At 46.3% G+C, this 23,870-nt stretch overlaps 1 protein-coding gene across 4 annotated transcripts in view; it reads left to right on the top strand.

Annotated features, from left to right (window-relative positions):
* The window catches only part of PRKAG2 (protein kinase AMP-activated non-catalytic subunit gamma 2), a 234,990-nt gene that overhangs the window by 168,746 nt on the left and 42,374 nt on the right, over positions 1–23,870 (top strand). For 3 of the 4 annotated variants that reach the window (XM_019655403.1, XM_019655405.1, XM_019655406.1), the window contains 2 exons: positions 1–53; positions 18,759–18,865. In XM_019655403.1, coding sequence (XP_019510948.1) covers positions 1–53; positions 18,759–18,865 — 160 coding nt within the window. The remainder of the gene's footprint in view (positions 54–18,758; positions 18,866–23,870) is intronic. The other variant, XM_019655404.1, reaches the window with a different exon arrangement.

Here is a 23,870-nt window from a genome sequence, read left to right as displayed (position 1 = left end):
CCCGGGACCCGCGGAAGCCGGCATGCTGGAGAAATTCGAGTTGGAGGAAGAAGGTGAGTGCCCGCGTCGGGATGCGCCCCGGGGCGGGCCCTGCGCAGCCGGGGGTCCCCACGTCCCGGAGGCCGCGGACCCCGCCGCCCGGCCGGCCCCGGGGATGGAGGCGCGGGGCGGGCGGAGCGCGGCTGCAGTGGCCCGCGGGTGCCTCCGGAGGGGAACCCGAGCGGGGTCCGGGCGAGCCCCGGCGAGCGGGCCGTCGGCACGGATGGTCGCTCCTTTTGTCCTTCCCGGCCGAACTCGAAGGAGAGCAAGGTGTCATGCGGCGGTAAGCGTGTGTAGTGCCACCGTCCACGCAGAGGTAACCCCCCAGATGATGTTTGCGGTCCAAACCTGCAAATAACAGAGTGTCCCCGGGTCTGTATTGGTGAAAATACCACCAGCAGGGTGTGCCTTCTTGATTTAAAAGGGAAAGTTAAATAGGAAAACCTGAAGCGGCTTAGTGAATCGGTTTTGAGTTCAGGTCACCCTGTCACTCCATCATTGCTGTCGCCTCTTGTCTTCTCGGGTTTTTTGTTTGTTTTTCCCTGCCCTATTTTCTTTTTACTTACCTGGATCTTTTTTTTTTAAAGCTGTTAAAGTGTAAAATGTTAAAATCCGCAAAATTGATGTTTGAAATGTAATATTATAAGCTTTTACCTGGATCTTATTTTGAAACTGTTAAAATTTGAAGAATAGCTCGATTCTGGGCAAAATTAGTTTTTAAAATGGAATATGATGAGCTCAGAGTCTAAAAAGAACTTTGAATAAGATGCTTGACAATTTGAGGAATTTTAAAGACCTCCACACTGTCTTGTGTACTCGCATTATTTATTTAGTGACTTCTCTTTTTCCCAAGAGTATCGATAGAATAAAGCTCCCGGAACAAAGAATGTGCCATGTGGATGCTGTGCCTTGTGCCAACTTTAATACATCTGTTCATTTACAGTCAGGCAATTACTTAATAAATAACATGCACAGCCAATATGGGAATGTTAACCTGATAGTATTAGTCCAGTACTTCACATTTATTTTGTGTTTTAGATTCCCTGTAGCGTTTCAGAAACAGCTAGAAAATAATGCATTCATAGTAATTATCGTTAAAAGTCTGCATCTGTATTTATTAACAAGTAGTTACATGATACATTTCAGAATTTTACTGGGAGTTAATTGGCATTTTATCCTACTGAGAAATAATCCAGTTTCTTAAATTGAGTATACCTCGTTATTCCTCAGTTTTATTATATCACAGGTCAAATTTTGGCCATTGTCCACAGGGCAATATGGTGTGCCCCCCTTTCCGTGAAGACTTTGTCAAATCATGGGGGTTTTCTTTGTTTCTAATACTAGTAATTGAGAATCCACTACATTTAAACTTTTTGCAGATTCACGGGGGGACGAGGGGAAAGTGGAGAGGATGCTACTGGGGAATAGTTATGGTTAAGATCATAGGCCCAGCCTCAAATCGTAGCTCCACTTCTTGTTTGGCTGTGTGACCTTGAACAAGCTACTTAACCTCTCTGTGCCTTGATTTCTCCATTTATAAGATGGAGCTAACATCACGGTGTTTTGAGGATTTTAAATGAAATAGTCTATGCAGTGGTATTTAGTACAGTATAAACCCATAGTAAGCACTTTGTAAATGTTAGTAACTTATGTTTTGAGTGGCATTAACTACTGTACTGAATTCATAGACTTCTTAAGGCTTTTGTTAATGAATCTTACCGTAGAGATTCGGCTCAGCATGAGTTTGATGGGGGTTTTTTTCTTGAGATTTATTAATTTAATTATGTTGTGTTTCTCAGAGCAGATGTACAAGCCTTCTATCTTTTGCATTGTTTCTGCCAATGGAATTAATGTAAAGTATGAAACCTAAGTGCCTAAGAAGAGGAACTTCCTGTTTTCACTCATCCATTTTTATCTATATTGCTGTCACTCCATTACAGCACACTGAATCCCACGAATAACCCTGTCAAACGTTTCTGGATTTTTGAGGAGGCAGAATGTTAAGCGATGGCTTGGAAGCTGTTAGCCGAGATAGAAGAAGGAACAGTATTGGTGTGGTTGTCTAAACTGCTGTTTTGTGGGGTTTTTGGTGTGTGTGTGTTTTTTTTTAACTTTAGATTGCTTATTCATCCAAAACATGGAAAAAATTAAAGACGAAAGCAGAATCATGCATTTATTTGCGGGGTGAGGGGGGAGTTCTAACGTAAGACACTACACCTTTAAATATCCTGCGAACTGATGTGTTAGCAGCCTACATAATAGATAGCTGATGAGCAGATCCTCGTTTAATCTTTAACTCTCCTTCCTATCCAGCTAATGTCATAATTTATGCATTGCAGTCAGGAAGCATTACTTAGAGATACATTTGGTGTACATGGAAATGCATGATTACCAATTTAATATTTTTGTTCCTAAGTATTTCTCTATTTCCTAATAAATTATAACAGATACCGTGTTTGTTAGAAGCAGTTCAGAGGCACCAGTGAAGTTGGAGTAATCTCTTAAAACGTCATTTGCTCTAGGAAGAAAGAGCTGCCCTGCGATCTCCCCTGCCTTGTTCAGGTCTCTTGCCTGGGCTCTGACACCAGCTGTTCGCCCACTTTCTGCTGTCAGCTCTTGCTGTCACACTCTGACCAAGGGACCTTTCTGGAGTGTGGACTGATGGCACCACTGTTTTATGGGGAAAAATTTTTACCACTGTCCTCTGTCTATGTATAGGATCAGAGCATACATGTCTTCCATCTGCGGCCTCACCGCCTCCTCCTGGCCACACACCCCGGTGATCGGAATGCGCTCTGAGTATGAGAATCACCAGAGATCTTTTTGAGAGGCAGGTTCTAATTCTTTGAGTCTGGGATGGGACCTGAGAGTCCGCATTTCTGCCACACGCCCAGGTACCCCTGCTGCTGTTTCACAGGCCCCTCCCTGAGTAATAAAACTCGGTGGACAAACTTTTCTGGAAGGGGCCTGACGGAGTCTCCGTCCCTGGCGGCTGTTCAGCTTGCCAGTAAGCAGCAAGGCAGGAGGCTGCCGGAGACCAGGTCAGCCGGGGGGCAGGGCTGTGTTCCATAAGACTTTATCTACAAAACAGGCTGGATTTGGCCCACAGGCCTCCTCTGCCAGACCGCTGCTCTGTGTGTCCCTCTCAGCTCCGGCCTGTCCCTCACGGTCTCTGTGCCTTAGGGTATGACATTAATTTGAGGGTAAGACCTCCTCTGGCTCCCTTTCTCCACCCTGCCAATATTATTAATATATCAGCTCAATCCAAATCTCGCCCTCTCTTTGAAGCTGTGCCCCAAATCCCTTTTATACTTCTCTAACAGTTCATCTTTCTGTTCCCAGTGCCAGATGTGGCTGGCACACAGTAGGTGCTCAGCAGTGTTTCGATATCTCAATGAGAACATTAAGTGTTTATACAGTAGCGCCCCCGTATCCGTGGGGATATGTCCAAGGCCCCCAGTGGATGCCTGAAACCACGGATAGTACCGAACCCCGTATATACTGTTTTTCCCTATGCATACATAGCTTTTTCACTGAAAGGAAGCGCTTTCCAGCTTCTCTTTGGCATCTCCGAATCGCCGGCATCACTCTTGTGCTTGGGGGACATAATTAAGTCAAATAAGGGTTACTCGGACATCAGCACTGAGGTACCACAACAGTCGATCTGATCTGATAACTGAGCAGGTTACTAGGCGACGAACAGGCAGGAGACCCTGGTCAGAGGGATGGCTCACGTCCCAGAGTTCGTCATGCAACTCAGAATGGCGCACAGTTTAAAACTTGGGAATTATTTAGTTCTGGAATTTTCCATTTCATATTTTTTTTCAGACCACGGTGTACCGTAGGTAACTGAAACTGCGGAAAGCGAAACCGCAGATAAGGGGGTTTCTCCTGTAGTCACTTCAGGAGCATGTTGGGGGGATTAAAGGACTCGGTATATGCAAAAGGATGAGAAGCATGCCCGGCCCATAGCAATCGCTTTATGTGTTTGCTTTTCAAATTTTTTATTGTTATGTCGGTTGTATCTCTTTCATTTTTATCAGAATTAGCTCTCTTGAACTTACTTAACGACAGGACCAAGCACAGTACTTTTAAGCACCTAAACACAACCCGTGCATGTTTTTTGAAGTAGATATTCAGCAATTTATTCATGATCCATAAATCTGTAATTCTGGGTCTACTTCAAGAGTCGGACAGCCACTGGAAGCTGTGTTGCCTACTGCCTCCCCTGCGCCACGTCAGCCATCACGGAATCTTCAGTGATTTGGGGCTTTCTGTCCCTAACTTGCTATGGTCATCTCCCCAACTCTTAGCTGCCTCACCAGTTGGCCTCCCCCTCTGCCCCCACACCCATCTACTTCCTTCCTCCCTGGCACCCCTTCTGTCCTAACTGTTCCTTCTTCACCTGCCAGGCATTTTCCAAAGTATAATCTTTTTAGAACTTGCCTCCAAATTCATGTTTCTATCAAGACTGGTCAACCTCATGCACACTGATCAAAAATAGGTGAGAAATAGTGGCCCTGTTTTGTAGGAGAGAAAGCATTGTTCAGTCAAGAATCTCAGCATTTTAGGCCCCGCTCTGTGATGTAGTAGCTCTCTCCTGGGATGGTGCACAGTCTCTGGGGGCTTTGCTCATTTTGTTGTTGTCACCGTGGGTTTTCTCTGTAAAACAAGGCCCAGCACTTGGCAAACTTGTACTTTTCCTTCTAGCTCGAAAATAGGACTTAAAGCAACCAGCAACCATACTACTGTATAAACTAACAAACAGAACCAATATCTGTGTTCACTCAAACTCATTCATTCTCAACTGGCTGACATTGCCCCAAAGTAAGCAAAGAATGGGACACAGATCTTAGCTATGACAGTTGGTTTCTGGCCCTCCAAAGGTCCCCAGGACATGGACAGCTTTGCAGTGTATCTGTGGTTTGAAAGTGTCATGAGGACAGGACAGGTAGGGGATGTATTTTATAAAGAGGCTCAGAGGTAGACGGGTAACGCAAAAAAAGGTTGCAAAGCACTGACTTCCTTAGGGGAGAGGCATCTTGTGGGTATTTGTGGTAAGCTAGTAAAGTGTTCCCTGTCTCTTAACTTTCAGAGCAGCTGCTGGGTGAGGGCGCTCACTGGCTGTAGGGTGAGGGGTACTGGCCTCGGGGGTGGAGACATTCAGGGGACAGGTTTGTGATCAAGCTCAGTAGGTCTGGTAGCATCAGAAGGTTCTGCTCATCTGTCACGCACCCTCTGCCCTTCCCCTCTGAGTTTGCACACACACCTTAGACGAGGATTATTGTTTGTTGATTATAAAAGTAGCTGTAGTTTTAGGAAATACTTTTAATTAAATGTTTTCTTCTCTAGCTTACCATATTTAATAGATTGCAGGTACACGTTTTAATGTCACTGAAGGCAGGATATAGCTTCACATGGATGGGATCTTGCCTTCGATGGGATGGAGTGGTTGTCTTATTGACCGAGCAGGTTTTTTCACCTGAGATGGAAAGATCCCTGGTACTTTAAACGAAGACGAGGACTTGGGGATTTCCACAAGTGGGACTTATCCCTGAGCTTCACAAGTACCTGGAAAGGGATCGGGTGCCAAGGCAGCACTCGGCTCATCTCCGTGATGAGGTGTCTCCGTCCCCTTCCCTCTCCAGACCAACTTGGTCTGCTCCTTGCTGGACGCTCTGTCCTCACCCCACCGGTCATCTGACCAGAGTCCAGACCAATGGCTTCGACAACCGTGCCATGGCCAGGGCTGGTCCCATCCTATAGCTCTGCGAGGGGCGGACAGACCCTAGAAAGTTGTTACACCAGAGTCCCCACAACTTTACATTTTACCTGTGAATTTTAAAGTGGGAAAACTTGTTTATACTACAGAGCATTTGGCATTTACTTGAAAAAAATGGAGGAATCCTTATGTCCTTGTCATGTGATTGTAATGATAGCTGGCACATGCTGAGTGTATGGAGGCACCGAGTCTTTTACATGTATCTCATGTAACCCTCAAAACAACCTTAAGAGGTACATATTTTTATTATCCCCACTTAATAGAGGAAAAAGTCCAGAAAGTAAGAGGTCTAATGAATTTCCTCAGGGGACGTATCTGGTAAGGTGGGAGAGCCAGGTTTCAAATACAGCCTTTCAGAGCCGGTGCCCTGAGCCAGTGCAGAACAGATCCTGAAAGAGCCTTGACTCAGAACGCTCTTCACGCTTTCCCACCTCCTAGACATTCTTAAGCCCCTTTCCACCACGCCACCTGAGTTCGCCACGGTGGTGACAGATGGCTCCATTTTGCAAACTCCAGTGGACACCTACGGGACCTCTTAGTAAGAGTTGCAGCACGCTGCACCCCTGGTGTTCTCCTCGCGCGTATCTGGCTTGTTTATTTCCTTGATGGTTCTTACTCGTCTTTCTTTTTTTCTTTTTTCTGTTTTTTCCTGGTAACAGGTTTAGTGAGGTCGTTTACATGCCGTACCGTTGCTCTTCTTCCCTGAGCGCTAGGTATTGGGCTTCCTCGTGGCTCTGTCATTTACAGCCTCACCCCTGCCAGCCTTCCTCCCTTCCTGGCTGTAGTTACCATGACACCTGTCGCCCAGTGTTCTAATCCCATGGATTTAATTACCATGATGCTTTAATAACTGATGATGCCCACATAGATATCTCCAGCCAGATCTGTCCTGAGTGTTCAGTTGCCTGCTCGATATCTGCCTGATTCATTTCACAACCTCTCTGTTCTATTCTGCCCCTCCCCCGCCTCTTTTTTTTTTCTTTTTTTTTTTTTCTTAAGCCAGCCTAATTCCGTGAGTGGCACCATATCCTCCTGTTTGTTTTTAACAAGAAGGATGGTTAGCTCTAGCTCTCTTGCTCTCCCACTTCCAAGTAATCAAATCCTCTCGATTTTGCCTCCTCAATACTGCCTCTCTCTGTCACTTCTGCCCTCAGTCTAGGCCAGGCCACCTTCATCTTTCTCTTGAACTATTGAGTAGCCCCATCTCTCCCAGCATCCACTCAGGCCCCTCCCATCAGTCATCCATACTGCAGTTAGAGGCGTTCTCTGAAAACGTGTCTAATCATGTCACTTCCATGCTTAAAAGCCTTCAGTGACTTTCCCTGCCTTTCGCGGCAGCCCCGATTTCTCACCCTGTTCTCCGATGTACCTACTCGCCCTTCCCTCTGCTGCCTCATCACATGCCTCCAGCTCACTGGTCCTTAAGTTCCTCAAACCGCTGTGTAACTCCTCGCCTTCTGGGCTCCACACAGGCTGTTCCCTCCTCTTGGCCATCAGTTCTCAGCCGAAATGCCGCTTCCTCCAGGAAGCCCAGGATGGATGTCACTTACTGTCTCATGGTCCCTCAGAGCTGATAGGGGCTGTTAAGGAGAGATGCATTTTACTCCTGTTTCTTTACCATTGAACTGGAAGCTGTAGAAGGATGGGGACTGCCCGGTCTCGAAGATATTGGGTTGTCGGAAAAGTCATGACGTATGTTTCTATGCTTTTCATTGCAAAAAATGCGTCATGACTTTTCCGACAACCCTGTATTATGGTGAATAAGACTTAGTGTTCAGTAAGTATTTGGAGCATGTGTATACGTATGTTTTAGTAAAAACTTTAACTTGCACTCTGGCACATGGGCCTAGTGCATGTCAAGGGGTTAATGTTCTTTCTTCTAAAGAAATCAGGCATTTCTGTTTAAGGCAATGAGAGGAAATCCATTTGCCAAGTTAATATGTTCTAATCAAAGGGCAGTGACAGGCGTGGGGGGCGGGCAGGAATGGAGGACAGGAAGACAACTCGAGTGTGCATCCCGCCTAGGTCTGAAGTCAGAATATAGTGTGCCAGGTGGGTGACTAGCTCAAAGGCAGTAATGGTGGAGAGACGCGTGCTCACCTGCGCACCTGACCTGGTACCTGAGGAAAAGTCTTTCAGGTCTTTGCTTTGTCGCTGTAACTGCACTTGTGCTGACATTAGTGAACAGGAAGTTTAACTTGACTCTGATAATCAAAGGAGAGAGTCATTTGGGAGGAGGAAACTTAACTTGAGAACCTTTCGGTTAAATTTTAGTGACTTTTTAAAATCTGTTTCATTTGCTGCTTCTGTCCTATGTACCTGGGTTTCTGTAGCATTGCTGACATTTCTGAAGGTTATGATCCATTGATTTTTGGTTGTATTTTGGTCATTTGTAACTAATAGTAAGTTGCTACCAATAGATTGTTAGTTTATAGACCATATGCTCCGTTTTCTTTGAAATGGGACGTATTCCTGAGGCTTTCATTTCTACATTGATCTCTTGGCTTTGGGGTTCAACACATGTGGTGTGCACCTCCCTTTAAGTTGCATGCATAATTAGTGTCATTGTAGTTAAGATCATGAGTCGCACCCCGATTGAGTCCCATCTCTTCTATTTAGCCGTGAGACCTTAGACAAGTTATTTCAAGCTGCTGCTTCATGTGCAGCTAGGAAATAATAATAGCACCGAGCTCATAGGCTTATACGTGGATCCAGTAACATGAGCACAACATTCAGGACAGTACTGCTGTGTAGCACAGTCTTTTTAAATGTAACTATGGTGATGACCCCAGAAAGGACGGAAAACGCTACCGAGCAAAACTTTAAATCCCAGGTCACCATCAGTGCATCATCCCACGACAGCTGCTTAGCCAGCGATAGCGTTAGTGTCTGTGTGTCACACTTGTCCCCATGTGACTGTTGCACTATCCAGTTGGCAGCATATCCCCGTTCCTGCAAGAAAGACAGTGTTATCTCCACTTTACAAATGAAGAAATTCAGATGCAGTGATTGAGTATTTGCTCAAGGTCGCAGAAAAGGTGATGGCAGGTCTACCCTCTTCTCCCTTCTGTACTCGCGCCCATGGGACCCTGGTTTACCTGGACTCCCCATTGGAGCAGACTGGCCGCTACCTGACACACCTAGGAAAGGACCTGAGTGAGGCCCGTGAGCTTACAGACGCATCTTCTGTTGTTAGTACCTTACTCTGCAGATCGTTTTTTCACATTTTGATTTGAAGTTGTAATTCTTAAGCGTGTTTACACATATTAAGGACAATGACGTGCCGTATTAGAGATGGCCAGAGGCCCACAGCAGAAGGATCCATTGTATTTTAAGCCCCGAAGATGTGCACACATTTGTGGACACATGTTTAAGCTCTGGTCAACTGTGATGTGTCAGTGTGAGTTAGAATACGTTTTTGTCAGAATCTCAAACTGCGGTGGGGACTTGGAGTGCCCCGCTTCAATTCGCCTGATGGGATGGACGTGGACTGAATTGGGCCGCCATTCTTGTGACTCAAGGTGATTTGCTGAATATATTCATTTCTCTCTCTTTCTTCCTAAAACCCTACTGAAATGACAGCAGTCAATGAAATTGAATACAAAAGGCAGTCTTGCTCAACAAAAACAAAAGCTCTGTTCTTGGAAAATACCAGTAAAGTGGATTAAACCTTTGCAAAGTCTGTTCAAGAAAAAAAATGAGTGAAAATACAAAGTATTAGAAAGAGGGACTTAAAAAGCAAAAGGAAAAAAAACATACACAATAATTTAAAAATTAAAAAAAGAGGGTCTTCTTAATTATAAATGCAGAGATTTAGAAAATAACATGAAAAAGAAACCTGTATATATCAAACTATACCAATAAATTTCAAACATTTTTAATTTAGAATAAATTTTATCAATTTTTATTTTCCTGGTTAAGTATCCCTTTGCTCAGTAACCGTAAATTGAGTTGTACACTTGAAGTGGGTGAGCTGTATGGACGGGAAGTATCTCACTAAAGCTGTTTTTTGAAAACAGTAATGAAAAGTCCTCACCCTCCCTTTGCCCCTCGGAAGAGGCCTGGTAGTCAGCCTGTGGATGGGTGCGTTCTGTAAGACCTTCAAGAAACACGCAATGCCTCGGTTATTTGAATTATTTTAGGGCGTAAGAAAGGATGGCAGCTTCCCAGCTCATTCTGTGAAGCTGGCTTGATCCCGACATCAAAACCAGATGACAGCGCACGAAGAAGAAAACAAATGACTAACCTGGCACTTAAAATATGAGCCGAACTCCTACATAAACATCAGCACAGTGAGCCGTGTACCAGGCTGTGAGCCAGCAAGGTTTGTCTCAGGGATGCAAGAAGACTGCACTTGGCTACGAAGTCCATCAGCAGTTTTAGGTCAGCAGACTCAAGGAGAGAAACCTCTGGGTGTCTCAGCTGTTGGGATAGCAGTTGATGAAATTCAACATGTGTTCCTTTAACAAAATCTTCAGTAAGCTGGAGAGAGAGGAAACTTCTTCAAGTCGCTGGAAGCCATCTGACTTAGATGGTGGGGGCCTGGCCTCGTCCTCAGCAAGCTGTCCTTCCTCTCCTGGCCTGTGCGGTGCTCATGGCTGGATCCCAGTGAGCTTACCTGGTTCACTGTTGCAGCTCAGTCATGGGGTCTGTTTCCTGAATAAAAGGAAACATGGGCTAGCGTACATGCTTCAGTCATGTGGTTCCTAGAATTAAGTGTGAACCCATTTTAAACCTCTGATGGGGATCACATAGAATTTCAAGGCCGCTGCTTTGTCTGCCTGTGACGTTGCTGAGGCATTTATGGCAGCTCATTTGGAACTACCTAACTGGGACCTGCACTTACCTGCCACTGTTCTATCCTCGGAACTCTTTGCCCCGAGCCTAGAAGGGCATTGCATTTCCCTCTTCAGTGGATGCTTTGGCCTCAACACACACGAAACCGAATGCAAATAGCATGGAAAAGGGGAAAGATCGAATGGATTTCATTTATTCTACTATCGTATAAGTCCTGTAAAATTAGATTTAAGCTTTGAATTTGTTAAGATTCATGTTTCTAAGCACTTCAGGAAAATGTATGCGTTTAATCTTTCCCATATACTTTTAACTTCTGTGTTCCCCTTTTTTTCTTCTTTCTTGCTAAACTACTTTAAATGGTTTTCTAAATAAGAGAAGATACTATATGAATATAGTAAAGTTGTATGTCTAAGTGTAGAGTAAATGATCAAAGATAAATGTTAAAATAACTGACATATTGATAATCTTTTAAATTTTTTAATTTAAAATTTGAATTTTAACATTAAACCCTGTGACTAGCCAGTGTTTTTCATTTGCCATGGAAGACGTCAGTCATTGGTTTAGTGATGAGCACACACCAGCAGGAGCTGATCAAAGTGGGCGGTTACTCTCCTGTACACAGGCTTTAATCGTGGGCTTTGATGCACTGTCTCGGGGTAGAGTGCTTCGCTGGGCCCTTGGCCCAGAGCCTGCAGAATGAATTCTGTGCGGTGCTCATGGGAGGCGTCGTGACATCATTAGCGAATCAGGGCAGCTCACTGAAAGCAGCCCCTGTTGCTTCCTTTCACTTCCTCTTGGTGAATTGGGTCCCTCTGCGGTCTGGGGAACGCACAGCCAGCGCTGGGGGCCCTGCCTGCCACCTCACCTCGCTCTCTTTCTCTCCCTCCTTTAGTCTCTTTCTGAGACTAACAAATGATCAAATGACAGTCTGTCCTCTTCGTTTTCATACAGTTAAGGCTGGAAGTGACAAAGACTCACACCATCTTAGAATATTTTTTTTTAACAAATCCTTCTTTCTAAATTAAAATTCTATGTAAATAGTTTCTAGAAAAAGTGATTTATGACTGTGGTGTTCATCTCTGAAATGTGAACTCATCAAGTTGTTTTGCTGTATTTTCAGGTTTTTAAAATATGTATACAATAGTGTGAACATTTTAAGGTCTTCTGCAATTTTATTCAACTCGATTACATTTTTTGTCCAAAAGAACTAGAAAATAGCTTCAATATAAAATATACCTGCAAACACTTTTAAAGCTTTAGATCAGTGCTGTTTCATTTTTCAAAAAATTATATGGGACACTTCCATGGGTGTGTATTTCTCTGACTAAAAACATCCATTTCTAATCCTTCAACCTTATAAAGGTATATAAATAAGTTTCTTTACTGATCGTTAAATCTAGATTCACCAGTATTCTTTTAAACCTGTGTAGATTATTATTTTTCTCTCTGAGGTTAGAAACGTAATACAGTAATCTCGGATTCATACTTGGTCCCCTGCATTTTACAAATGTGTCTTTCAGTGACAGACAATTTAGCAGGCAGGAGCTTGTCCTAGTACCAGCGAGGAACCTGGAGGGTGCCTGTCCACTGCCTCGCAAAGCTGCAATCTGCAGGAAGGGCAGACCTCTGACTTGAGAGCCAGGCGTGCGACTCCCAAAGCCCTAATGTGAACGTCGAAACTGGAGCCGTCACTTCTGACCTGAGGGTCGTAGGAAGGGGGTGTGGGCCTTTGAACTGAACTGGGAAGAGGTATTAGTTTCTGGAGGCCTCCGTTACACATTACCACAGACCTGCTGGCTTAGAACAACAGAGCTTTATCTTCTCACAGTCTGGAGGCCAGAAGTCTGAGATCAGGGTGTCAGCAGAGCTGCTTCTGTCTGGAGGCTGTGGGAGAATCTGTCCCAGGCCTCTCTGGGCTTGCCGGTGGCCTTGGTGGCCTTGGCTTGTGGGTGCGTCACTCTAATCTTTGTCATTCTACTCGGGGTCTGTCTCATTCGTAAGGACATTGGATTTAGGGCCCACCCTAATCCAGGATGACCTCATTCAAGATCCTTTAATTACATCAGCAAAGACCTTTATTCCAAGTAAGGTCTTGTGATGTGCCAGGTGGACATATCTTTTGGGGGCCGCTATTCAACCCACTACAGAAAGGCGGGTAGGATTCTAGTAGGGTATGGTGGGATGGGAAGGCACTGTTCTAGAAGAGAGAGCAGCGTGCACAAAGAAGACACAGAAACACAAAGAGCACCTTCCCGAAGTTCAAAAACTTCCTTTGAGAAGGAGGTATCGATGTGATCCTAGAGTCAAGTTTCCCAGGGGATGTGGCCAGAGACGTGGTTAGAGAGAGATGGCTAGAAACCTCGAGTGACAGTGATGTGTGGGTATGTTGTGTAGTAGTGAGGACTCGTCAGGAGTTATGAGCCAATGGCGGTACATAATCAGATCTGCTTTTAAAAAGAAAAACACTTACTTCCATACTTTCCTAGTTAGAGTGGATAATTGTTTGTATTTAAACTTAGATGTTGCATTTTCAAATTGTCTTGTTAACCTTCACAAATAACACTTTACCATATACTTTCTAATTCCCAAAAGTATTCTTTAGCAACTTCCTTGAACAGTATGTTAGCTTAGCATGTTATTGGAAGGGTGGTAAGGTTTAGTCACTGCACAGACAGTCTCCTTCAGTAGGCCAGCAAGTCAAGGGCCCATATAAGACTGTAGTTACGCTCCTATCCAGTCGTATATAAAATAACAGAGTGGAACATTGTGATAACATCTTAACCCCAATTACCTTTTGAATAATGAGAGTTTGAACTTCTTGCCTTCTCAGGAATTTTAATAATGCATTCCAAACAACCTGTTATTGTTGCATGGTTTTGGTTTTTTTTTTTCTTTTTGGTTTAACTCCAAATTCTTCTAGTTTTCTATTTCAGCGCATTTTTTTTCCTTCAGATGCAATTTGAGACTTCATCATGATGTAAATAATACAAATGATGCTTCCTATAATCAGCTTACACTAAATGTGCAGAAGCAGTAACGTTTTATAATTTTATTTTATTTTTCCTAACTTAAAATGCTAACATTTTTGTTATTGATATGCTTTTACTACATCAATAATAATCTGTTCTTATTGCCAACCAAAGTAAATTTTGTTATACTTTGTTTTACATAGTTATCATTTTGCATTTGCTTTGTTTGGTCAGACTTTTTACATTTTAAAAAAGTGTTGTAAATCCTCCTCAAGAGCCATAAATAACCCCAGCCTAATCATGAGAAAATGATCTGACATGACATTCCAGTTGAGGGCAGTCCTCCAGGGTACTTGCCCAGCCCTCCTCAAAACAACCCCAGCCATCAAAACAAGGACGGGCTAAGAGACCCCCACAGCCACGAGGAGCCTCAGGAGACGTGGCCGAATGTATTGTGCTACCCCGGAGGGATAAAAACTAGGGAAATCTGAATAACGAAAGGACTTCTGTTAATAATTTGTTCGTTAGTATTTTACCGGTTCATTAATTGTTACAAATGTACCATACCAGTGTAAGACTGATGGAGGAAACGCAGCTCTCGCTGTCGGGGTGCTGGTGTATGCCCAGGAAAGAACCCAGGGAGCCCTACTCCCTCATCACCCTCGCTGTGGGAAGCGCACACAGAGAAGTCCCCTGAGGGCCCAGCTCCCCACAAAGCCCCAGCTGACGTGGAGCTGTGGGTATGAGCAAGGAAGTCCTGGGAGGACCTGGGTAGAAGTCAAAGCCAAGACGGACTTGAAAGACCTTGGAATGCGCTCCACAACCACACCCACTTCCATCAACAAAGGATGATGCCCTGCTGGCCAGAGCACAACCCCTGACCAATCCTAACGGAGTATTGGGCTGTGACTCAAGGTATAAAACAAACATCATGAGTCCACACTGAGATAGACAAACAGACAACTCTCCATACAGAATTCCACGTGACTTCTGTAGATGCTCTGCCCTCAAGGAGGTGGCACAGAACTCCTGCCCCTTTAAGTGCAGGCTGCACGTACTTGGACTTCTTTGCAAAGACTAGTATGGAAGGAGGGGAAAGAGTGCAGTGGAGAAAACTGACAGCCGTTACCTGAGCAGGTGATCCAGGGGAGGAGTCCTGCTGACAGACTGGATGTGACCGGACGAGGTGGCATCTACCTTACGGTCTTCCTTCCAAAACACAACCCCAAGATTGAGCTTATGAGAGACATCGTACAAATCCACACTGAGGGCCATTCTACAGAACCCCTTCCCAGGACTCCTCTACACTGTCAAGGTCATCAACACCAAGGAAGGTCTGAGGAATTGTCACAGTTGGGGGTGCCTAAGAAGCGTGGTGACTAAATGTTCTCTCATCAACACCAAGGAAGGTCTGAGCAACTGTCACAGTCTGGGGTCATCTAAGGAGCTTGGTGACTAAATGCGCTCTCCTGTGTGGGACCCTGGACCCGACAAAGGACATTAGGGGAGACTAAGGAAATCCTAACGAAGGGTGAACTTGAGTCATAATGTGTCAGTGCTGGCTCGTTAGTTGTGACAAATGTGCCACAGTAACATCAGGCGTTAATTTAGGGGAAACCCGGTATGGGGCGTACAAAGGAACTGTTTCATCTTCACAGCTTTTCTGTACATCTAAAGCTATTTAAAATAAAATGCTTAGTTAAATATTTTTAGAACTCAACAGAGGGATTATGCTGGTACCCTAAAAAAATGTTTAACACAAAACTTAAAATTCTCAAAACTTGAATATTTCTTTTCATAGTATTTTAAGATTTTATTATATTTCGGATATTCATAGGATATTAACATCTATAATATGTACTTTCCTTTTATGAAAAGTCTTGATTTAATTAATGAACAAAATATCTTGTTAAGGGTTCCTTCTGGGAGATGGATTACTACATTTTATTATAGTTTCTATCTTGAATTCATTCATGCGAACTTTAGAATGGATTTATCCAGCAATTTGTCACTTAAATATTAGTTGGCTGCACTGGTCTTTGACCTTTGCGTTTGCACAGATTCTGTCCCCCCCCCACCCCCCACCCCCATTGAATAGGCTACGAGGAAACTACCCATTGGGCAGCATGACAATCACCATCCTTGGCAATGTGAGAGCAGTGAGTGCAGAAATGGATCAGAACTTTCTGTGCAGCTATTCTAAGAGCTTTCTGTGTTTCTTCCCTGTCAAGACTCCCATTTTCCAGTAGATAAATGTTTCGGGGGGAAATGGAAGCGCAGGAACTTACATGTCATCCATCCAGGCTGACTGCCGCTTACATTCATGCATAAGCCCCACACCGGTCCTTGGTCGCACCCGTGATGGTGACACGACAGTTGGTGTCTCTCCTCCCCTGGCTGTAGAACCTGTGAGGGCGGCAGCCCATTTTTCATATCCCTGGGGACCCCAACCTCGCACAGCGGAAGCTGTTGGTAGCAGATCCTGTCGATGCCTCGCCTGCATCCAAGTTCTCTTATTTCACCATCTCTGCCAGAGGGCATTCCTTGGCATCCGGGCAGAAATGCCAGAGGTAATGCCCCAGGGTGCCCGCTAACCAAGGAGGACAGGAGTGGTCCTAACTCGGCTGGTTACCGCCTGGGTGATCCCCTGGGATCCCGTATGTCTCCTGTCGCATTGCTTATAGACAGGTGCCCTCATGCTCTGGCAGCATGGGAGCCTGGAGGACAGAGACCGTGTCGGGCGTGTTCACCTTTGTGTCTCAACCCGGGATGGTGCCTAGTAGACAGCAGCACTCTGCAAGTGTCTGCCAGACATGCTTTCATGCGTACATGAAGCAGCAGGGTTTCCATGGCGAGCAGTGCCCGAGTCATGGACAGATTTAAATCCTGCTGCGGTCACTTCCTGTCTGACTTCAGGCCAGTTACTGAACTCCTCCCAGCCTCTGTTAGCTCGTATGTACGGTGGGGAAATTTGGGCATACTCCCCCAGGTTGTTCCCAAAATCAGAGGGGATTGATTGTAGTGACGGTTATCACAGTACAGAAAGGCCTGGCCCACAGTCAGCCCTCAGTGTTCATGTGAATGGGTGGCCTTTGAGGTTGGGTTGAAATTGGACAAGAAAAGGCAGAGAAGGATGCTCAGATTAAAGCAGAATGAACAAATTCAAGAAAGTGAGAATAAAGACAGTGGGGAGCTTAGCAGGGAGCCCTGTGCCTGGGCCTGAGAACAGGAAGTGGGAACACAGGTTACAGAGAAGCCAGACCACAGAGGTTCGTGAGTGCCCGACTGTGCAGTCTGACTTGATTCCATGAGCAGGAGGGGAGCTCTCTGAGAAGGGCGCTGTCTGGGAGGTGACGGGAGTGATGGGATTATGAATTACGATGCCCTGAGGAGAGAGCGGAATTGAAAATAGAGATTTAGGAGCGATTCGCATAGTTTATCATGAAACGGGCGAACCAGCCTGCATGTAGTGGGTACCACAGTAGGAAATGAAAGGCAACGAGGGAGGGCTGCTCTCCACAACCGAGGAACCTGGTCGGTGTCATCCTGTTTAACACTTATTTTGCTGAGGACTTTGTACAGTAATTTTTCTCTTCCCATATACTTCCCAGGCCATCTAAATCCTCCCAGAACGTACAGACCAGTGTGGGCGAAGTGGAGTTGTCAGGTCTCTTGGAGATGTGGACTTTGAGCTGAGCCATGAGGATAGCCAGGAGTTGGGGCGTTGCAAGCAGGGCCAGTAGGACAGTCGTCCCGGCTGAGAGCGGAGCTTGGGGATCAAGAGGCGTCTGCGTTCACATTCTGCTAACAACTTCTCAGTCCCGTCCTTGAGCGGAGGTCTAGCGAGGGAGGGTTTAACTGGGCCATGAAGAGGCAGGACGGTACTCGGGCTGAGGAAACAGTCGTTGAAGGCCGTGGAGGAGGGGAGCGGAGCATTAGGAAAGACAAGGAGATGTGGTGCTGGAGGAAGGCCTGGGGAGGTGGGGACAGACCTCTCAGGGCAGGGTCTCATGGGCCACATCAAGGGTTTTGTCTTTTTTCCGGAAGCAGTTAAAAGCCACTGAAGCGTTTTTAGTAGAGGGGTGATGTGATTTGATTTGTGTCTGGCAAAACCATTCTGAATGTAGTGTGGACAGCTGTTGAAGAGAACAAGGTTGAAAGCAAAGAGACCAGTTAGCAAGTTAGGGTATTTATCAGATCTGGGGTAGCGGCCATGGATGGAGGCAGAGAGAAATGGGTGGAAATTAGGAGATATTTGGGGGGCGGCCGGTTAGCTCAGTGGGTTAGAGCACAGTGCTCATAACACCAAGGTTGCCAGTTCGATCCCCACATTGGCCACTGAGCTGTGCCCTCCACAACTAGATTGAAACAACTACTTGACTTGGAGCTGATGGGTCCTGGAAAAACACAGTTCCCCAATAAAAAAAAACAAAATTAAAAAAAAAAAAGATATTTGGGGTGTAAACCCAGCCGCGCATCATGACAAATTGGTTAGGGTGAAGGACACAATGTGACAAGAATGATGCCTAGATTTCTGCACCATTGGTTGGATGATGGTTATAAATATGCTGCAAACACCCATAATACATTGTCCCTTTGGTCAACTGTCAGTTAACTTCTACAGATTTAAATAATAAGACATATTTGTCCAAGTAGTTACCATTTTCAGTGCGCTTCGTCTCCTTGTGTAGGTCCATATTTCTTTTTGACATTTATGTAAATGGTACTTTTATATAAAAAAAAATTGTAATTCCCAATTGTGTATTGCTAGTATATAGCAAAACAGTAGCATGGTTTTTGTCTTTTATTAACTCAGCCTTCAATGACCTTGCTAAACTCACTTTTATTTTTAGATCTGGAAACTTGTGTAATTCTTTGGTATTTTCTATGTAGAAAATCAAATAGTCTGCAGATAAAGACAGCTTTGCTTTTTCCTTTTCAATCTGCATGCTTCATTTTTTTTCTCTTGCCTTTTTTCACCAGCGAGGGACCCCAACATGGTGATGAATAGAACAGCGCGAGTGGACACCCTGGTCTTCTCGCTATTACAGGGAAGACATTTCGTATTTTCCATTACGTCTCTTAACAGGAGGTTTTTCATACATACTCTGCATCCATTCGAAGAAGCTCTTTATTATTACTAATATTTGCCTTTTTTCTTCCCTTTTTAGCAGAAGACTCAGAAAGTGGCGTTTACATGCGATTTATGAGGTCACACAAGTGTTATGACATTGTCCCAACCAGTTCAAAGCTTGTTGTCTTTGACACGACATTACAAGTAAGTGCGCCCAGTTTTCGTGAGTTTTTGGTGTGTTACTTGGGTGGCTGCTTTAGGAGGTGATGTGAGCCCGCGGCACCAGTGGACATACATTGAGTGCTTTGACACGGAAGGCTCTGTGCTGAGGGGTCTGAATTCATGATCTTCATGACAGCCTTTTGGGGAATGTGCTGTTACTGTCCTCCTCCAGATGAGGAAAGTCAAGTTCTAGAGCTAAAGAATTTAAGTCACAAAGCTTAACCCACCAATCCTAGAATCTAAGAACTTAATCCACAGAGCTGGTGAGAGATGGGATCTGGAATTGGAACATGGGTCTGTCTGATGTGTGTTATAGCTATTAACTGTGAAACTGGACAGCCTCCCTCAGTATATTCTGATGCTTTTACTTAGTAGAATATATAATAAGTGAACTTGAAATATTGGTTAAAAAGAAAATGACTATGGTGGAGTATCTCTTGAGAGAACTTGATTGATCCCATTTTTAGCAGAAATATTGAACCTGATCATTTGGTACTACAACTGTGCTTATTACAGCTCATTTTATGCCAATATGACTTATAATCATATGAAAGTTATACATTAAACGTAATGATCAGATGTCATCCAATGTAATAAAATATGTGTGTACACATATGTACACGTATGCGTTTAGTGTCTGTGTTTATACATCAATCTTTACCAAGCAGGACTGTCTTCAGGTGTGTCTCTGGAAGTAGCCGCCAAGCCAGGAAGTCATGAGCATTTGGCACGTTATTAGGGTTGATCCCAGGTGAACCCCTGAGGGACTGGGGAAGAACTCGGAAGGGCAGGAGCCTCCAGGGGCAGGTCTCAAGCAAAGTCCCGTGGAGGGCGACCTGCGCTGACCCCTCAGCAGGATGCGTGGGGGGTCAGGTGCCCTTGAGAGTTCACCCTGGCCCCTTCCTGTTCGTCCAGGGCTGTCCTGGGACATGTCCACCCAGGCTCTGCCAGCCCTGCCCGGTGCTCTGGGACCTCTCCCTGTTCCTATCTCCCACCCCGCCAGCCTGGTCTGCTGTTGCACCTGGTGGCTTGCTCTATACCTCTTTTTAGAGGACACATGGGCCCTTGGGGCCATTTTGCCCTCATCCAGTGCCTGCTGCACAGAATTCTCAGGAATGTAAAAATGGTTTTGTTTTTAATTTAATTTTCTAGTTGTTTTTTGTTAGCATATAGAAATACAACTGATTTTTGTAAATGGATCTCGCATCTTATGACTACTAAATTCACTTTGGACCAAGTGACCTTAAGGGTCCTTTCCAAAACTCTTAAGATTCTCTGATTCTTTGACACAAAGAGGATAGGGAAACCTCCAGATACAGTATTCTAGGAGGAAAGGTGGCAGACAGTCACTTTAAGACATACAGTGTCTGCAACTACAGATTTCAGTAGTAAAATAACTAGAAATTCTGAATTCCCAAAAAGAACTGCTGGCTTAACCCGTCACACCCTCGCTCCCACCCCGCAAAAGGCTTATTTTTTCAAGAACCAGTTCTCCTGACTGTTGGGTTTCCACCAAGAGAAAAGTAAGTGGCAGCTGGTACGACCTGTCTGCTCTCACTCCTAGCCTCTCCCTTGCCGTGAAACTGACTTTCTTCTGAATTTAGAATTTAGCCAAAGTGAGTAATCCATGAAAAATGTGGGGCCAGCCTGTTGTGAGAAGCGTCCGTAAAGCAAGCCCGGTTTTGCCTCATTTGTCAGTGGGTCACAGGAGTCCCTGCCACCCGACTGTGGCCGTGGACCCGGATGGGGGTGTGAGGCTGGCTGCGAGATCAGGAGGCACCGCGCCAGCCGCGTGCTCCTGGAACTCGCCGGGCCTGCACAAGCGTCATTACTCGTACCGTGTCCGTGATGGGTGGCTGTGCTGCACCCCAGCGTTTGGCCTGGCAAGCAGGCAACACCCCATTTCACAACGGGACGCTCAGGCTGCATGGTCACTTGGCACCTCCTCGTTAGTTGTTCTGTCATCTCTACCAGGGCTCAGCAGGAAGCCAGGAACTGTTTCTCAGAAGAAAAATAATTACCTGCAGAGGAAGGCGTGGCTTTTTACTGGTTTTTCCCCAAAACCCTAGACATTTGCCCTGTGACTCTCCTGTGCTGCTTGACGAGGCTTCAGGTGGCACCCCTTGCGGGTCGTAGGCCGCGTGGATGAGGAGCCCGCGCTCGCTGCACAGAATTCCTTGCTCTGGTCCCCTCTGGGAACAGGTTTCTTCGGTCACTCAGTAAATGTGGCAGAGGAAACCCCCAGATTGGGGCATGGTGCTTCCAAAAGACCGCCCAGATGTTGTGTGACTGGCAGGGCGTGCGCAGGGCCCCCCTTGAATTTCCCCTGGAGGCATGTCTCTGACACTGCGGCCAGTGCCTCCCTCACCCTGAAACCGCACACTCAGGTTGGCGTGTGTCCCTCGAGGCATCTGAAGTGGCAGATCCCGCCGGCCCTGAGATGAGCAGCACCCCCGCAGGCGCTCTTAAGGCAGAGCGCGAGGGAGGGCCATGGAGCACTGCAGCACGCTGGTGACGGTGTGCTGTGCAGGCTCCCAGCAGGCCGCTCTAGGGCCTTCGACTTGGCATGGAGAGAGGGTGTGTGTCCCCCAGATACCGCATCTGCATTCCGCTGCAGTTAGTCACCGCAAGGTTATGTCCGCAGTCACAGGCCAGATGGGCAGCTTAGCTGGGGTGGCAGGCCCCCAGTATCTGCCCTTCCCAGGAATGGCCCACCGTGCTTGGTCTGCTAGCCTGGCAGCCGACGTGGGGAACCTGCGAAGTCAGCAGTGGTGAAGGCTGCGTCCTGCACAGTGACATTTTCTGTCTGACTTTGGAAACGTCAGCCCTGTAGCTGCAAGAGCGGGGCTTTTCAGGACTGCCCCCGAGGCCCTCAGCTTCTCTGACTGGCTGAGAGTCCACCTGAGCTTCTTGTTCCCTCTGGATGAGCCCAGCGCGCTGGCAGGGTTCACCCACACCAAGTCCTGTGGTCCTCCTGCTGTCAGGACAGCCAATATAGCAGCCACCTGGACCCCAGCACCCCTGGGGGTGCGACACCACAGTCACAGGTGATGTTTGTCCCGTCTTGATACCACTGCTGGCCTGGGGCCACGGGGATCCAGTTCCCCTCCGACCAAGAGCTCAGCACGGCATTCAGGCCCAAGGACATGAGCCCAACCTAGCCCCTCTGATGCCAGCACCCGCCTGGTGCCACTTTCTGTATCACGAGGAGCCAGTCAGGAGACAGAAGCTGCACGAGCCATGGCACAGGAAATTAATGGAAACAGTGCTAAATGGATATGAGTCTACTGGGCAACCGAAAGGGTAAATACAGACCTCGTCAGTGGTGTTCTCAAAGTGGGGCTCCCAGACCAGCAGTTTCAACAGAAGTCTGGAACTTACAGGAAATGCATATTATCCGGCCCATCTCGGACCCTCTTAAATCAGAGTCAGGATGAAGCTCAATGTTCCATATCTCCCCAAGTTCTTCTAGTGAGTCTGACACACTCCAAGGTTGAAAACCCACTGCTGTGCGGCATCGTGGCGGGAAGGGGCTCCTGTGGTGCTTTCTGGCTGGCGCCGTGGCTCTGGAACAAGAAAATGACAGGCTGGGTTCAGCTGCTGCTGCAGGAAGCAGGTGCCACGTGGAGCAGCAGTGCTGGGGGGAAGCTCGCAGGTGCAGATGTGGACACAGGAACACACATCTAGGGAGAATGAAGTGAACATGAAGGCAGGAATCAGCTTGATGCTTCTAGAAGCCAGGAAATGCCAGAGATTGCCAGCAAACCACCAGCAGCTAGGCGAGAGGCCTGAACAGATGTTTCCCCACAGAAGAGGGAACCACCCTGCCGACGCCTCGATCTCGGACTGGCCCAGAACGGAGATGAGGCTCTGTTGTCTATGGTATGGCCGCCCCAGCAGACTGATACGGGTAGCAGCCCAGCGTCACCGCTGCTGCTGGCCTCCTTTCCTTAGAGGCTGCAGGAGAGCCAGTGGCAGAGCTGACGTGGGGTCCCCAGGGTACCAGCGACACAGCGCAGAGTTAGAGGGGAGGGCTTGGCGCTCAGCGACAGTAACTTCATAAGTGGCACAGCAGAGGAGACGTCCCCTCCCTTCATAAGAAGTCCAGTAGTTCAAAGGAAGGTTGGAATTACGGAGTCTTCCCTCACAATGGCAATATGATTTGGTTACCAACACACTACAAACAATAACCATTTTTAATCAGCTTTCTATTTTAGATGTATAGAAAAGTCATGAGGATAGTACAGAGTTCCCGTATGCCCCACTCCCGTTTCTTCCACTTTTGCCATCCTACATTAGTATGGTCTACATTTGTCACAGTTAATGAACCAATATTGGTACCTGATTATTACCTGAAGTCCATCATTTGCTCAGATTTCCTCACTTTTTACCTAATGTCATTTTTCTGTGCAAGGACCCCACTGAGGTTACCATTTAATTGTCACATCTCCTTAGGCTTCCCTTGGCTGTGACAGCGTCTCACGCTTCCTTGCTTTTGGTGACCTTGACAATTCAGAGGAGTGCTGGGCAGGTGTCCTGTAGGATGCCCCTCCCCCCAAGGAATGCCTCCGATTCAGGGCTTTGGAAGGAAGACCCCAGAGCTGAAGTGCCAGTCTCATCACATCGTGTCGGGCACGTGCCATCCACACGGCTTACCACTGTCGAGCTTAATCCTGAGCTGCTCCCTGTCTTCGTTCCCACACTTTCTTCTTTGCAAGGAGGTCACCATGCAGCCCCCACCTAAGGGGCGGGGGTTAGGCCTCCCCTCCTTGAGGGCAGTGTGTCTGCAAAAGAGACATTTGTCTCTACCCCCGTTTATTCAGTCATTTACATCAGTCATTTACATTCACGTGTATGGCCATATATGTATAGGTTATAGTCCATTGCTACTTTATTTTGTTGCTCACATTATTCCAGTCAATATGATTTTTAATGCCAATAAAAGAGAAAACAAGCAAATATCCAAATAAGTGGCTGTTTGCCACTT

The sequence above is a fragment of the Hipposideros armiger genome, unplaced genomic scaffold (genome assembly GCF_001890085.2).
Source record: "Hipposideros armiger isolate ML-2016 unplaced genomic scaffold, ASM189008v1 scaffold_239, whole genome shotgun sequence".
In the NCBI taxonomy this organism is placed as follows: domain Eukaryota; kingdom Metazoa; phylum Chordata; class Mammalia; order Chiroptera; family Hipposideridae; genus Hipposideros; species Hipposideros armiger.
The sequence above is the reverse complement of the archived record's forward strand: the minus strand, read 5'-3'. Positions and strand labels throughout refer to the sequence as shown.